At 50.8% G+C, this 17,502-nt stretch overlaps 1 protein-coding gene across 4 annotated transcripts in view; it reads left to right on the plus strand.

Moving 5' to 3' along the window:
- KLHL29 (kelch like family member 29) overlaps window positions 1-17,502 on the plus strand; it is a 321,245-nt gene that overhangs the window by 204,340 nt on the left and 99,403 nt on the right. For 3 of the 4 annotated variants that reach the window (XM_037737661.1, XM_037737651.1, XM_037737654.1), the window contains one exon: window positions 15,829-15,954. The exons of the other annotated variant lie outside the window; for it this stretch is intronic. In XM_037737661.1, the coding sequence (XP_037593589.1) occupies window positions 15,829-15,954 (126 nt within the window). The remainder of the gene's footprint in view (window positions 1-15,828; window positions 15,955-17,502) is intronic. 4 annotated transcript variants of the gene reach the window in all.

The following is a 17,502-nucleotide window of genomic DNA, read 5'->3' on the forward strand; positions in this document are numbered from 1 at the left end:
GGAGCACGGAAGGTTTTCAGCAAACAGTTGTTGAATGAGTGAATGGGGGCTTTTCCTGAGCACCTACTTGAAGCAAGCTGCACCCACTCACTGCTGTGGAAAGTGAGAAATGAGAGACCCTCTGGGGAGGGGCCCAACCTCATCAGTGAATGGTGGTCCCAGCTGGCCTGAGGCAGCAGTAGAATTCACAAAGAGCGACAGCCGGAGTCACAGGAGCACATCAGAAACCCAGCCATCAGGCTGCGTGACCCCAGCTCCGGGGCCCCATCAGTCCCAGGGTGCTGATTCCCATCCTGTGCCCCTGGTTGCCCACCCAAAGCTCCAGGCTACTCTGACCCTAAGACTCAGGAGTCCTGGAAGCTGAGCCCCGCTGTCTCTGAGCTCTGATCCCGGAGCTGTCATTTGTGTCCTCGGGGAATGTTCCCAGCTGCTCGGAAGTATTCTGACCTGGGGGAGCTGACCTGGGGGAGCCAAGCAGGGAGCTGGCAGTTAAGTTGCTGGGAGAGAGGCCCAGGGTCCATGTGGCCTCAGGCCTGGGGCCTCTCCAGGAGCATGGAGATATGTGCAGGCCTGCCAGGCCGTCTGAAGCCCGGGTTTGCTCCGAAGACAGCCCTGCTTTGGGCTTACATGGAATTTTTAGTGGGAAGGAAGAATCCATCCTTTTTCCATTGTAGACATGACAGAGGTAGGGTTTATCTGTCCAAAAGAGAAGGAAGAACCGGGAGCTTGCAATGACCTTGCTCCTTCCAGGGACAGCCAAGAGGACAAGATTCTTTATGAATCTGTTGGAGCAAACAGACCATCCCCTGGCCCCCAAAGGGGAATGGGAGTCCCCACAACCTTCTGCAGGTAGCCTGGTGCCCCCTCCCTACAGGCACATTGGTCCAGGAACTTTATACTTGACCCAAAAGTCATTTTTAGGAGATTTTCACCATTTAGTTTTGTAAGTCTTGAAGACTTTTCCCAGCTACCCCACTGGTCTCAGGCCTTTGTTCTCTGCCCAAGCTCTGTGGTTTGCGTCCACCACAGAGTCATGCTGAAATTAGCACGCAGGAGCAGGTGGGGATATTGACGCCCTGGTTAAGTTGGAGTGGACTAGAGCTTTCCTTGGGGAAGGGGGCCCCCCAGCTCCTGGGAGCCCTTGGGCTGGAAGCCATCAAGCAGGCTGGAGAAAGAACATCTCCGTCTCCAGGCGGCCTCCTCTGGTGGCTTTTGACTGTCCAGGACTTCCAGAGTGATTCTGAGGCTCATAAGTGATGGAAATCAGTCACCGATCCCAATGTTTTGTTTACAAACCCTGTGAATGCTTGGGAGCATTCAGACACTGGAGGGTTTGGGTTGGATTTTTTTCTATTCTTTTTCATGTGGAAGAGTCGAGGGTCATACAAGAAGGGTGAAAACAGGGCCTGCAGTGAAGAAATGCCCAGGCCATTTACTCTCCCCGAGCCCGGTCTTCAGGCCTGTGTGTCTAATAGAGGAATCTGTTCACTGCATCTATTCAGTGCTGGAGCTTCTGGGTCCCCCTGGGCAGCCAAATGTGTGCTGGTCCCCCTTTCCTGTGGGCTGGCTCCTCTCCCCACTCCTTTGGGGCAGTGCTGAGGGGGAGAAGTGGTGAAAGACTGTCAGACCCCTCAGGGGACATGGGGTCAGGACCAAGGTGGTCCAGGGAGCCTGCTCCCATCTACTGTGCCTTGAACCCTAAAATCCAGACTGTGAAGGGGAGAAGTGATGGAAGAATGTCAGATCCCTTTGGGAACATGGGGTCAGGACCAAGGTGGTCCAGGGAGCCTGCTCCCATCTACTGTGCCTTGACCCCTAAAATCCAGACTATGAAATGCAGTGTCTGCACCTCAGAAAGGCCTCCCAGGGGCTGCTCTTAACAGTTTAGACATCTCAGCCTGCACAGCTCCAAGGCAGTGAATTCTAAGGGAGGACCCTCATTTTACACATAAGGGGTGAGAGACCCAGGTCACCCTGTGGCCAGGCTTGTCACTTATGTGCTCCTTGTCCACAAGCTTTTCCTTCAGAGCCCCTCCCTCCCTGATTACACAGAGCACCGGCCTGGGAGAAGGGTCTGATCGTTTCCCTGCCACATCCTCCCTGTGAGCCCTTTTGCCTCGGTTTCCCTGCCTGTCAAACAGGAATAACCATCTCTTCCCCGTCCAGTTCCCAAGGTAGTCATGAGACTGAAACGAAAGGCTGGGTGTGGCAACCCTTGGAGGAAAGGATTTAATGAGAACGGTGTCGAGGAGTTTATTGTACAGCAGAGGTGGGAAGGCTATGGCTTCTCTGCCCGGCGCGTTGCCCCGTGGTTTACCAGGCTGGCCTTATTTGGGAGCCATGGGCTTCATGGAGCATGAAGTGATTTCATGGTAAAGCTAGACACTCAGAGGTGAGGTGTCACCATCTGGAACCAATTCACGTTTTCCTGAAGTCTGAGGCTGCCCGCAGACTTCTGCCCAGCTCCTCCAGGCCCTGGAATGGCTCCCACCTGGACCCAAGACCAGGGACATTTTATTCCTCCTGGATTGTTTGAATCCCAGATGCTCAAGCGCTCACCCCCAGCTAAAACCAGTGCCCTTCCTCACTGACTTCTTTTCACCGTTTTCCTATAAACACATTAAAAATGGCCTTCCTACGTTACAGTTCTCCACCTCTCCTGCCATTTTCCATGTCCCCTGATTTCAGCCTCCAGGACTGAAATTCTTTCTCCTGGTCTCCATGAGGAATTGGTGAAACAGAAAAAGCAGGAAATTAATGTCCCAGCCTCAAGGCTCCACACAGCATTAGATGGAATTAAAGTAGAATAATGAGTCAATGCACACACAACTCTGTTGTTCTTTGATTTTTCCTTTCAAAATTCACATAGTGAATGCTGTCCCCATTCCACATCATCGTGGGCTGGGAGACGCACTGGTGTCCTGAATGAATTTACATACCAAATGGGTTTTAATTTTATATTTTTGCTTAAGGTCAGGACATTTATTTATTACCATTATTTATTACTGAAGCACGAGTGGTTTTAATTATTTCAGTGTTCCTCCTACAAAGCAAGATTGCTGCTAGCTACGGACCATTTTCCGTTTCCGCTCGCATAAATAATATAGTTTTAATTTCATGAAGATTTAGTATTCGTCTGCTTTGTAAATTAAAGTCATCGTTTACCCCAACAGAGATGGGGCGTGTGGAGCATCCTGGTGGACTTCTCTGTCAATTTCTTGAGGACCACTTTTCCTAACTTTGATTCTCTGATGCAGGTGCCCAGAAAGAGGCACCCACAGAGGGCCTAGGAAGGAAATGGGTGGTAGGGGGTGGGAAGAAGAGGGAAAGGAACGCTTCTTTCCTGCAGCGTCACTGCTTCTCCATGCATTATCCCATCCCATTTGTTCTCCCACAGAACCCTACCAAAGCCAGTGTTTTTGTCTCTTTTTTACACATAAGGAAACTGAGGTCCCTGCATGTTAACTGGCTTGACCAAGGTCACTCAAATCCAAGTGACAGGTTCAAATGCTGATATTCCTGACCCAAGAGCTAGCCCTTTGTTCTCCCACCTGCCCTCTCTGTGCCAAGGCTTGGGAAGGCGGGCAGGGGTCTCTTCGCAGGGCTGGGGCTGGACGTTGGCAGAGATACAGCCAGCGGTAGAAGGAGCAGAGACGGAGACAGAGAGGGAGTAGGCAGGAAGGGTGGCAGGCAGTGGGCACTGCCAGGCCATGGCGTGACTGTGTGGGTGCAAGTGGTGGGGAGCAGTATCCTGATCGCTTGTGAGGGCAGAGGATGTGACTTCCTAGGAGGCAGTGTCCCCAACACACAGCCAGGGGACTCCATCTAGACACCCTGGAGCCACCGAATCCTGCACATTCCCCTCTGCAAAGCTGCCTCCATCCCTTCCCACGCTGTGTCTCCACCGGGATCCCAGCTCTCCCAGGGTGGCTGCCGGATCCGTGAATGGTGAGCCCCCAGTGCAAGGAGCATGCCCCCTCCAGACACCGTGACTCCCTGTCTGTAAATCACTCTCCTGCATCCCACACACCATCCACAGCCATCCCTCGGCCGGTTCTTCCTCAGAAGCATTCCAGAAGGTTTTCACACTTGCCGTGGCTTGTCAGGAGGACACCGTTTTGTGGCATTGGGTCCACATTTGCTACCAGCGTAACCTCTGGAATGCACAGGCTGCTTGGGGTTGCCATGGAGAAGCTGGGTCTGTTGGTGGTTTGAACTGAGGCACATACAATAGAGCACCCTCGGCAGCCAGCCGGATGGGCAGGCCTGGGGTGGGGCAGAGCACAGCCTCCCACCCTGCTGCCATCTGCTTTGACCCTGCCAGGGAGCTGCAGCTCTAACCCTTGGGGCTGTTGGCAGGTTAAAGATGTAATGAATTTAAATCATGCCCGCCTCATTTTGCAAGGACTTTCTTGAGTTATCCAGGCTCCAGCTACCGATCCACCCTCCAAACAGAGGTCTTGGTGTCCTGGTGGCGGCATCCCAGGGAGAGGAAGGAGCCCATTTCAGAAGCGCGCTCACGTTGGAGCGGAACAGAGTCGCTAGGAGGCCCGCTGTGATTTATCAGGGGCCATGCCACACTGTCCTTGGGCACAACGTGGCTTAAGTCTAAACAGAAAATAGACCTCATGCTGAGTCATCCTTCTCCATAATGCAAGATGAGATTGTGCTGGCGGGAACACATTGTGTCTGGGGACGCACGCTGCCATCGTGGAAATGTGCCTCTTTAGCACGCCTTTAATCCCTCTCCTGCGAGCATCTCCCTCTAAATGAGGCCGACAGGAAGACTCCGACGCTGGGGCAGAGCCATCTCTTACACACAACGGCGAAATTATTTTCTTCATCTCAGAAACAGGCTCCCCCAGGAGGACATAAATAAGTAAGAGATTCCCGGTACGTACTTTACCCATTTTTCAGATTGTCTTCCTTCTTACTCATGGCACTAATGTAAGTGCTACTTCTGGAGTGGTACCAGCCAGATGGGTGCCTGGGGATACAGGAGAGCTCAGGGCTGTGTTTAGAATCAAATAGAGCTAATGGTGAAGCCTCTTCCCACTGAAAAGAGAAGCAAAATGCTTTTCAGAGCTGGATCACTTGCTGCTTTATGGAGAGGACTTTGCTTTTGGGGGACAGGCTCTCTCTGAAACCCAGACCCACATATTTTTTGAATCTTCAGGGAAGGCTGTCTTTTACAAAGGTACAATTCGGCATGAATTTGCTTATAATTTTTCCAATATAATAGGCAAGGAGATTGAGCTCGCATCTCTGGGAAGAGTCTGATGAGGACTTCGTTTCCTCTGGGGCCAGGTTGCAAACTTGCTGTGTGTCTGTTCACCCACATCTATTTTTTTTTAGGATGGGTCTGGCTGTGTCGCCCAGGTTGGAATGCAGTGGCAGGGTCTCAGCTCATTGCAACCTCTGCCTCCCGAGTTCAAGCGATTCTCCTGCCTCAGCCTCCCAAGCAGTTGGGATTATAGGCTTGTGCCACCATGCTCAGCTAACTTTTATATATTTAGTAGAGATGGGGTTTAACCATGTCGGCCAGACTGGTCTTGAACTCTTGGCCACAAGTGATCCACGCGCCTCGGCCACACCGAGTGCTGGAATTACAGGCATGAGCCACTGCGCCCGGCCCTGTGCACCCATCTCTAACATGAGGCTCTGTAAGATTCCTTCCAGCCCTGACATGCTCTCAGTCTAGGGAAGGAAATGGGGAGCTCTTGTAGGTTCTTCTGCAGAGAAGATGCATCTTCGTGGTCCCCATCCCCCACCTGTGGTCTTTCTCCAACACTGCCCATTCATGGGCCCTGGGCTGGTCCCCCTCACTCCTCCATCTCAGTGGGAGAGAGACATAGGATGCCTCCGGAGCTGGTGCCAGGAGTAAGGCCCCCTTCCCGTCCAGGGAGCTCTTGGTTCTGCAGGGCTTGGAGGCATCCGAAAGTCAGTGAGAGATGAGGCTGGGCCGTTCTGAAGGTCAAGGGTTCGGAAACGGCGTCCTGGGTACAAATAATAACCAGCCTGAGTACCTAAGAGGTTGGTAATAAGAGGCACAGTAATAACGCTTGGCATTTATTAAATCTTTACCACCTGCCAGGCATGAGGAAATGCCTTGCGCACATTTTACACCAAATCATGTAGGGCAGGTATTATTATTCCTATTTTAAGACGAAAAAATTGAGGGTTAGGGAAGTTCATTTACCAAGATCATTTGCAAAGTAAGTGACCTTGCAAGATGTTGAACTCAGGTCCATCTGACTTCAGGACAGAGTGGAAGAGTTTAACGTCCTTATGTTTGCCTCAACCAAAAATGAAAATTGAGATGATATTCATTGTGCTGCATGTGCGCACACTCACATATATGCTGTGTACAAGCACACACACACCTGCCCTGGGTGTTCCCTGCCCGTCGCGTTCCCTGGTGCACAGTGCCTCCTACAGCCATGGACAGCTGCGTGAAAGTCATCATTCCACAGTCACAAAAAGAACTGATCACCCCTCTCCAAGGACCTAACACAAATTCACAAGCACAGTGGGGCCTGCAGCAGAGAAGACCTCAAGGCTGCTCATCCGGAGTACCTGCGTGCAGCCCCGTGGTGGCCCAGGGGAGGGCTTCAGCAGAGGCCAAGGCTCCCTGGCTCCCTGTGTTTTGCTTCTGACTGGGAGTGTTCATCATCCACAGTCCCTGGGCTGTCTTTCTTCCAACACTGAGATGGAGCCTGATCGCTCCAAGTGGCCAGCACTGGGATTAGGCTTAAGGGTCTAGAACTGCAGCGCCTGTGTCCCCAAAATCATAGGGGTGGCCCTCTTCAGCCCCAAAAGGCTGGGGGTAGGGCTGGGCGGGCAGGGAAAAGCCAGGCTTGGCATGGAACCCCTTGGAGCTGTCATCAGCCAGTCCAGCTTGCACGAAAGAAGGGTCATGGGAAACTCCAGGATCCCTATCCCAGGCATTCTTTCCTATTTGAGTATTTTTTACTTAGGCAGCTACTTTGGAGCAGACAGGGGCAAGAGAAGTAGAGATCGTTAGGTTTCTCCTTCGGAGGATGGTGAAGGTAAAAGCATATCCCACAGAATCATCTGAAGCCAGCAGCAAGGGCCCTGGGCTGAGCTCCAAGCTACAGGTTCAAGGCCCATGTTGCCTCCAGCCTTGCCTAAGTCTCTCAGCATGCCCTGGTCCCTGTTTCTTCATTTATCAAGTAGGGAAAGTAAAATCGCCCTCACAAATTGATGTGGAAAATGTCAAGGAGCTTTCCAAATGGGGAACCCAGGGCTTTTCTCATCAGTAGTAACAAGAAAAAGAATTACAGAAGGAAACGCCTGTTTCTTTAGTCTTCTTCTCAACTATCATTGACTCTTAAAGTAGTGAAATATCTTTGAATAGATATTTTAAAAATCTATACTTAATATAATAAAATATATTTTTTCTGTATTATATTCTATATAAATATTTACTATATTTAGTAATGTATCCTTATATGACATGTAAATATTTACACATATAAATATTTATACTGTAGTCCATGTGTGTACATAGATACAGACACACATACATATGTATTTTGGAAAAGTCAGAACAAGAAGAATTATAAATGAAGATATTGGTACTCTTAATAGCATGCATAATTTTTTTCCTCCAGCATTTTCTGTTCTGTGGATAGGGAGTGTGTGCATTACTGTTTGTAATTTAAAGACAAAGGAAACATGAACCCAGCTTCTTTGTGTGGTGCCCGCCAGATGCCACGTCCCTCCTCCTGTGCCTCCGTCCACACGCTGGTTACATAGAATGGCGCCGGGTCAGCCGTGGCTGCCTGGATTTCTCATTCCAGGGCCTTCCTTAGGATGTACCCCAAAGGCCCAGACCCCTCCTCCCCCACTTTCATTCTGCATACACAAGTGTAGGAGATATGTCATGCTAACCAGAAGCTTGCTCCGTGTTTAAATGTGAGGCTAGGGTAGGAGGGAAGAGGAAACGTGTCCCCATGTGTTAGCTAGAACGCAGCCCAAGCTGGAGGTTGGTGACACTGCAGTAATTGGAGGTAAGAGCTGTGAGGCCATTCATATAAATTTTTGACATAAAAACGTAGGCTGGTTCATAAAAGGTTCCAGCGACAATAGGTTATAGTGACAGCTTTTCAACAATTGTCTAAGCCTCCAGATGGAAGGGGATTCAGCATCATGAGTTATGGGTGGTCTGGACAACACGGTATCCTTTCATAGGCATGGATCTAAGGGAAGAATAAAGTTATCCAGGATGGCCTGCACTGAATGACGCTATTGTTAAAACGCGGTCTGGAGAAGGAGAGAAAAGATGAGACACTTAATAGATTCAGTGACAGTAGCTGCAAGGCCTTGGTCTTGCAACCTGGGCACTGGGTGTTCGCAGCTCCATCATCTGGTGTAACGAGCACTTTGTCTGCCAGATTCTGGGTTGAACATCACGCCTGCCTGGCAGGGCTCCCAGGCCTTCCTGTAAAGGGGGCGTTGTTCCTCTACCAGCTCAGCTGTTTGTGCCGTTCTGCCCTTTTGATTAAATTGCCTCTATCAACTCCTGGATGGGACTTGTGGGGGCCTTCTAAGCAGGTGTCTTCTGGAGGGGAGGCCATGCCAGAAAGAAGGGAGCTCAAAGAAGGAGTGGGATCCATCAGGTTGGGAGATGGGAAAAGGCCTGGCTCCCACACAGTCCTCTCTGCCGGAATCCACCCTTCGCCTCTGATCAGGTCCTGGCTGCTGAGTCAGAGAGCAGAAGTCCTTATATAGCTGAGAATAATAACTATCACTTATTGAGTGCCTACAGTGTATGCGAAACTACATTAAGCACTTTGCATCATCTCATTTAAACCTCACAGCAACCCTGTGATGTAGACATTGTCATTCCCATTTTGTAGCTAAGAGAACTGAGGCCTGGAGAAGTTAATCTACAGCTTGCAAATGTTCAGATCGTTTGGAGTTCAAACTGGGGTCTGTCCTACCCCGAAGTCTGCGCTCCTGGCCACTCATTGTGCTACACTGACTCCTGAACATTCATGCTCAAAGACTGAACAAAAAGGCATCGTCAAAGAAGGGGAAGAGTTTATGAATGCCTTCTAGGGCCATTGAGGGGTGCGGCAAGTGGGGATGCAAGATTTGCTTGGTGGAGAAAATTCATTGTAAATGGGTTTTGGGTGGGAGTAAAGCATCCTCGTCCTCGGTAGTAAAACGTCTGCATTCAGTGACTTCAAGCTGGGCTTGTAAATTTATATGAATAATTCGTTAATGGCAGTTATAGGAGATGAAGTAATTTACATGGTCATAAGGGAGTAAAATTCCACCCTGGGATGCACATGTGTACTCAAGCCTCCCCCTCTGTGCTTTGCCACAGGAAAGCATGGCAGGTCTGATATCTTTTGAAGCCTTGCTCGTGATTGCAAAGGAGACCACACCAGGGTCCATGAGAGCTTAGCCAAGCACCCAACCTCATTGTGATTTCCTGCCATCTTCTAGATTGCGAGCACCAATGTGTTCCTTAAGGTGACACCGCTGGAGTGGAGGGTTACTCTTAGCTCTGAGATACCCACTGAGAAATGTGAGGGCACCTCCCCTACTCGGTAGTGTGTCTGAGGTTGGAAGGTTCCCAGGCTTGACCACCATACTGGCTGACATGATCTTGTCTTATGGAGACCCAGGGGTTTCCAACCCACATCCTAGCATGTTGGGATTCATGCTCCAGCCTTTTCACAGGGCTGTGCTGTTTGCACACCAAGCCCTCCGCAGTGTTGGGCATGTGGTGGGGGGCGGGGCTGGCAGTGGAGGGCTCAGCTCATAGCTGCTGCTTTGATGTCAGGCGGTGAAGGACACTTTTGGGGCTCTGGGGCCAGGGAGGATGATTGGCTGGGGCTGAGGCAGGGCAGAGGGAGCGGAATCCAGGGGCTCTGGCAGTCGCCACCCTGGAGAAACTCACCAGGGGCAGGGGAAACAGCAAGGGTCCCCCAGTGAGTCCCTGGTGCCCCTGTGGCTCGTCGAGCACCAAGTATCCACTGCTAATTTCCCCCAGAATTTGGAGACAACCAGAGTGCAGGGCCTTTTCATCCTGACACACCAGAGACAGCCCGTGCCCATCGGCAAGACATGACATCATTCCTGTGCCCAGAGCATGTCCTGAGTCATCCGTCCTCCCCCCGCCCCCCGCCCCAGGGCCTGCCCATAGCAGGCGTGTTGTGCTGCGCTTTCTCTTTGCGCTTTTCTTAGTAACAGCACTGGCTGCAGCTCCTGCACAGAGGCCTCGTGGAGACATTCTGTCCTGGTTGGCCCCAAAGGCTGGCTCTGGTTCAGCACGTCCATCCCCACCCTGCCTAGAGTCCTGTGTGAGGTCCGTGGGGAACTTTTAGGAAGCCACAAGGAGGGTGGGGGGTCAGAAAAGCTGTGACTGTGGCTTAAAAGCAGGTGAATGCCTCTCCTAGCCAAGGGACAGCTCCAGGCAGCTGTTCTGCATGAATTTTTTTTTTTTTTTAGGGACAGGGTCTTGCCATGTTTCCCAGACTGGTCTTAAACTCCTGGGCTTGAGCAATCCACCCATCTCGGCCTCCGAAAGGACTGGGATTACAAGCGCGAGGCACCACTCCCGACCTCTACGTGGGAATGTTCTGTCCTGAGGGTCTGGTTCCCTGGCGGAGGGAAGGCCTGGACTTGTATGAGGTTGGATCTCAGGTGCCACTCAGGCCCCTCACGGGGGAGCCACACCCCGTTGGCTCAGAGAGATCAGGAAGAGGAGAGGGTCTGCTTAGCCTGGGCCAGCTTGGACTTGCCAGCAATTCTGGGGCTTCATGGCCCCTCTGATTTCTTAGGAAAAGACATCACAGCTCTTGCCAATCCATGTGTGAGTCATTGAGTATGGAGCGAACCACCCTCTGTGCCTGGCCTGATGGTGGGCAGTCTGGGGCGGGGTCAGGACGGTGCCTGTGTTCAGGGCAGGTCAAAGTCAGGGAAATGACCCCCTACCCCAGGGCAAATAAGGGCTTGGGAAAGCAGGTTCAAGGTCAGAGGTGAAGTGGGACAGCCTTCCCCAGACCCTGGAACCATGAGGAAGGCCCAGCCTATGGGAGGTTCTGTAGCTGCTGGAGCCAGAAAAGGCATCCAGAGGCAGGGCCTCAACTCAGAAACCCTATCCATCCCATGTGGCTGGAACTCGCCTCTAACCAGCAGTCAAGGCGTTTCCTGGGCCGGAAGATGAAGGCTGGAGCGGAGGGGGTCAGGGCTCTGAAACCAGGACAGGGGCATGTCCTCTGAGTTCTTTGGGGACCTCTGGTGGGCCCTGAGCTCTGTCTCGGGACAAAAATCCCAGATTCCAGAGTTGAAGGCGCCTCCCAGGTCTCCTACCCAGCCACTTGCTTTCCAGGTGAGCTCTGAGGCTCAGGCCTTTTGAAAGTTCCTGGGATGTTTGGAATAAGAATTCTGAAAGTGCTGATTTTCTGAAAGAGGGAGATTGAGGAGGCTGGCCGGGAAAGCATACGCTTCTCCGGTGCTGGAGTCCGGGAAAGCCGCAAACACTTCGAGCCCACACTCCACCCCTCGCCTGTCTCCAGGCCAGTCCCACGTGGTGCCCAGCCCTGGGGAGCAGGCCAGGCCGAGGAGCCCTGGTGGACTCCATCAGAGGCCCTGGGGCAGCTGCATTCACGGTCCAGCGGGAAGGGAAGCCTGCACTCAGCCCATCACTGAGCTTACTGCAGGAACGGCTCTTGTGGGGTCCCCCAGCCACCCACGTTGCCCCATCTCCTCCTGAGGGACTGTGCCCAGAGGAGGTGCCCGGATTTGTGGTGAGGGTGACCCCAGCCCATGAAGTCAGTTCTGTGAGCTCAGGCCTGGGTACCGGGTGCACAATTCTAGTGTGGGTCTAGTCTTCAGTGTCCAGGGTCTGGGGCAGCCCCCAAGGGGACTCTGTTGCTGTCTAGCATGAAGTATCTAGACAAGGAACCACTGGCCAACTGGAAGGTAATTTCCATTCTCTATAACTGAGGCAGTTGCTGCTGGTTACAGGGGCTGCTAATAAATGGCTCCATTGGGACGCAAGTGTCACGGGGGAAAGACTTGGCGGTGATGAAAAAGACTGATTTCCTAGGAGACAGCATCCCCTCCAGCAGCAGCGGGAGCCCTGGAGGTGGCCTTGGAGGGCCTTTCCTTCTGGTCCTGACACTAACCAGGTCCTGAGATTTCAGGCTTCTGGAGCGCTAAGGGCCCATCTGCAAACTGGAGAGACCAAGTCACTTTGAGTCATTTTAGACCGTCACAGATATGAGCAAGAGGCAGGGTGAGGACAGAAGGGAGGGCCCCTTCCCTGGGGTTGTGTCCTCCCACGTCCCTCCAGCACATGCTCCTCTCTGCTCCTTGCTGGCTGTTGGCCTGAGGTTCCCATCCTGACTCACGCCTCCTGCCCCTCAACCGTGGGCTGCAGCCAAGGCCTGAGCAGCACTGGTCCAGGGCCAGGCCCCTCCGATGGGGAAGCAGGAAGGGCTGTCGGGAGGGTCTGCTGAGTACCCCGACTCCACCTGGCCCTGCCTGCCGCATCAGGCCTGATCTGACCCACCATCGCCTTCCCTGGAGTGAGGCCTCAGCCACTGGGAGGACAGCACAGCCCTGATCCTTTTCCTTTGTCGCCCGTTTTTTTTTTTTGGAGATGAGAGTCACTCTGTCACCCAGATTGCAGTGCAGTGGCACAGTCTCAGCTCACTACAACCTCCGCTTCCAAGGCTCAAGGGATCTTCCCATGTCAGCCTCCTGAGTAGCTGGGACTACAGGTGTGTGCCACCACAGCCAGCTAATTTTTTAATTTCTTGAAAAGATGAGGTCTCACTATACTGCCCAGGCTGGTCTTAAACTCCTAGGCTCAAGCAATCCTCCCACCTCGGCCTCCCAAAGTGCTGAGATTTCAGGGGTGAGCCACCGCGCCTACCTGCTCCTTCTGGAGCGACTTCTACGCGGCTCTCATGTCACAGCTGAAGAAGGCTCCACAGGGCCCAGACCAGGCCTCCCACAGAACACAGCCCCTGGCGCCCCAGGACTGCGCATGGTGAGGGAACTTAAGAAGTGCTCACCCTTTATCTTCCCTCAGTTTTTGTTGAGCTATGAAGTCGATTTGGTCATTTTCAGAACACGTAACTCCTTAGTGATGAAACTTCCCATGAAAATAGACACATATCCTATTGGGCCTGAAAGGGAGGAATTATTATAAAAGCAAAGAAGTCATTCAAACCCTCCTCCTCCTCAGGTGCTTAGCACACGAAATCCTTCCAATCCTCAGAAACTGGGAAAACCTTTCCTTTTTTTCTTTGAGATGGAGTCTCGCTCTGTCAGCTAGGCTGGAGTGCAGTGGTGTGATCTTGGCTCACTGCAACCTCCGCCTCCCGGGTTCAAATGATTCTCATGCCTCAGCCTCCCAAGCAGCTGGGGTTATAGGTGCCTGCTATCATGCGCAGCTAATTTTTGTATTTTTAGTAGAGATGGGGTTTCACCATGTTGGCCAGGCTGGTCTTGAACTCCTGACCTCAGGTGATCCACCGCCTCAGCCTCCCAAAGTGCTGGCGTTGCAGGCATAAACCACCGTGCCCAGCCAAGGGAAACTTTTCTATTTATTTATTTATTATTGCATTTTAGGTTTTGGGGTACATGTGAAGAACATGCAAGATTGTTGCATAGGTACACACATGGCAGTGTGATTTGCTGCCTTCTTCCCCATCACCTATATTGGGAAACCCTTCTTAAAGGACGAGTGAGGGTGTGGGAGTTTCAGGTGGGGGGTCAATCTGTGAGCAAGTGTGTGTGTGTGTGTGTGGAGAGAGAGAGAGAAAGGAGAGAGGGAAGAATAGAAAGAGATGATTGATTCCAGAACATTCCTGGGCCTTGCACACAGCCTGCTAAGGAAAGCTGGGAGGTCCTTCTCCCAGCTGCTCTGCTGCTGGGTGCAGGGGTCTCTGGCCTCATTTGTTTCACGTCCCTTGCGTGATTGCAAGGCACCCTTCCCATGACTAACTGTGCTGTTGCCTTTCCCAGTTTCCAGTTCAATTTAGCCAAGGGTCCTAAGGCACGGGGTTAGGCACTGCCTCAAAGCATCTTAAGGAATCTGCCCAAAATTCCATGTTCATCTTGACCAATTTAACAATTAAAAGATCACTTTATGAAATTTCTTGTCTTATAAACGCAATTAGTAGTTTTAATCTCCTGAGGGAACAAATCATTCACTGCTTGATGGAAGCTGGTTTTATCAGAGAATTTTTCTTCTTAAGTTACACTGAAATAAAAGCAGAGGGGAAGAGGAGAGTCATTTGTGGGGCATCTGAGGGCACTTGTGGGTGGGTCAGGGAGGGCAGAAGGGAGCTTAATGTTGAACACACAGTCAACGGCAGACACTGTCCTAGTCCCTGAGACACCCTCAGCTAGGGCTTATCTTAGCCCATTCAGGCTGCCGTAACAAAATACCATAAACAGGGTGGCTTAGAAACAACAGAAATGCATTTCTCACAGTCCTGGAAGATGAGAAACACACAATCAAGGCAACGGCCAATGTGATGTCTGGTAAGGGCTGGGCCTGGCTCATGGACAGCACCTTCTCACTGTCCTCCATGGTGGAAAGGGCAAGCTCTGGTCTCTTGAGCCCCTTATAAGGGAGGGCACTAATCCCACTGGTGAGGGCCCCACCCTCATGACCTACTCACTTCCCTAAGCCTTCTCTTTCTCATACTATCACACCAGGGGTTAGGTTTTGACATGGATTTTGAGGAGACACAAATATTCAGACCACAGCAGGGCTCTGATACCCTACAGACCATGAGGTGGGGACTCAGAGAGCGGCTACGAACTGCCCAGACCACACAGGAGCTCAGAGATCAGCTGGGGATTTGAAAGGAGGTCACTCTTACCCCAGAGAAGAATCTCCTCCCACTGCCCCAAGCTGGGAACGTGAAAAGGAAGGTGGGATTGATAAAGGTTTGAGAAGCAGAGGGGATGTAGAAGAAGCCACAGAGACCATCAGCAATCCATTCTCGTTTTTCAGTCTTGAACCAAATGGAAAAGTTACTTTTAATGAAATATCTGAAATCCAGTCATATCCTATCTTATACATACGCGGGACTACATACTTTAGAGCAAGGGTCTCCATCCCCAGGCCACAAACTGGTAGGGTCCATGGCTGTTAGGAACCAGCCACACAGCAGGCAAGTGGCAGGCAAGCTCTACCTCTTGTCTGTCAGATCCCCGATGACACTAGATTCTCAAAGGAGTGCGAACCCTGTTGTGAACTGTGTGTGTGAGGGATCTGGGTTGCATGCTCCTTATGAGAATTGAATCCCTGATGACCTGAGGTGAAACAGTTTCATCCCAAACCCCATCCCCATCCATGGAAAAATTGTCTTCCACAAAACTGGTCCCTGATGCCAGAAAGGTTGGGGATCGCTTCTGTAGAGGGCTGTGAACCTGTTTCTTTTGTGAGCAAGCCTCTGTCATCATGTTAACTGCCGTTCCCCCAATGTACATGGTTAGTCACTTTAGATTCTCTCACACTCGTCTCTTTCTAGGGACCCTGGAATTGTCCCAGGACAAGGAAGGAGGGAGGGTGGGAGGGGGGATTCTCCAGCCTATAGGTTGTCAGTAGTTGGCCCAAAATATCACCTTTTGGCATCCACACAAAGACGGCAATTTCCATCTCCATCCCTGGTATGAAGGGAGGGAAAAGGAACGTGCAGAGTCATTTGGAGGAAGTTCCCACATACAGAAGAGAGTAAAACTGTGTCTGTAAACATGAAAATAGCAGCATCTGCTTATGAAGTTTTGGTCCTTTATTTCATTTTCTCCTAAACACATCTATAGTTCACTGTCTGTACCAGGAACTCCCACATGCCCGTGAGGTCTCTTGCCTGTTGCCCTGACTTGCAGTTGAATATTTCATTTTTGTGTTTATTCTTCTTCCCTGGCAAGACTGCAGTCTTCTTGGAGGTAGGGCCCAGTGGGTTTTTTTTTTTTTTTGTCTTTTTGATTTTTTTTCCCACCGTCTTATCTTCTATGCCTGGAATATCATAGGAACTCAGAAAATGTTTGTTGTTTTGTTTTTATTCAAAGTTAGAGCTATAATTCACAAAATACACACCTCACATTTACTCTGTTAAATTCTTCCTTTAATTGAAATGCATTCATTTGGAGAAAGCGATGCTGATAGGAACCAGATAACTGGAGAACTGATGATTTTCTAAGTGCTGTGGGCCCCTTAGGATGTGAATTACAATATGGAGCGTTTAGATACCAAACCCATTGGGGGAGGCACTGAGGATTATTCATTCTCACACAGAGCACTCAATGCAAACCCCAACTCATATTAATTAAAAATTCTAAATCACACAATTGTTTTTTTCCACAAATACTTTTATGCTGTTTTATTTATCACCATTAATAATAACACTAAAGATAATAATAATAAAACTACTATGTGATTAAGGTGCAGATAAGCGATTAGGAAACAAAATATTTACAGGTTTTTAGGGAGCCCTGTGCTCAGAATGGGAATAGGATAATTACGATGGAGGTTTAGCATGAGAGCTCATTCCAGAAGATTCTCCACTGAGAGTTGAAGTCAGTCACTGGGTTCTATTTTGTCTGTGATTCTATTAACCTGTTCCCCTGATATCCATCATTTAGTCACACATTCACTTGACACAAATGTATTAGGTGTCTGGAATATGCCAGGCAGTGTGCTAGATGCTGGAACACGAGGGTAAATAGAACATTCCCCACTCCTGTGGTCTGGGGTGGTCATGTCATTACAGCCAGGTGGGAGATGGCTGGCAGCGGCAGGGCCGGGCACTGTGTGTCATGGGGCAGCTTTCCCCCTGGGTATTTTGTCTAAGCCGAGGCCCATAGGGTGAGTTGGAGAGCTCCAGGAGAAAGCGTGGGAGAGAGAATTCCCTGGAGAGGCCCAGTGAAAAGTGCAAGCTTGGTACTTGTGAGGACTGAAAAGTCATTGAGCCCCTTTGCTGGAGAAGGCAGCAATCAGAGATGAGCTGGAGAGGTGAGCTGTAGCAGAGATGTCCTGAGGGCTGTGGGGAAGCACAGATGCGTTTTTGAGAAATGAAGAGCAGGTGTGCTCTTTAGAATGCCCCTCCCGCAACTGGTTGTAGAGAGAGGGACCAGGAAGCAGGGACGCCCGTGTGGAGCCAGTGCAGGACTTCATGATGGCCGTGGTCTAGAGATGGGTAATAGCGGGAAAAGGGGGCATGGGGGGATGTCAGAAATTCAGGACAGATGATACTGATGATGACAAATACATAATACACTCTTACCGTGTGCCAGAGCCTATTACAAGTGCTTTGCCTGTTTATTTGGTTCTATCTTCCAACAAACCTATGAGGTAATGACTGTTATCCCCATTGTATAGGTGAGGAAACTGAGACGCAAAGAGATTAAATAGTTGGTGCAAGACTACACCACTAATCTAAGTAACAAATGGAAATCAGTCTCCTGTTTGGATGTGAACCCAGCCCCCAACCCCAT

This window comes from Cebus imitator, unplaced genomic scaffold, assembly GCF_001604975.1.
Source record: "Cebus imitator isolate Cc_AM_T3 unplaced genomic scaffold, Cebus_imitator-1.0 Scaffold1, whole genome shotgun sequence".
Lineage (NCBI taxonomy): Eukaryota > Metazoa > Chordata > Mammalia > Primates > Cebidae > Cebus > Cebus imitator.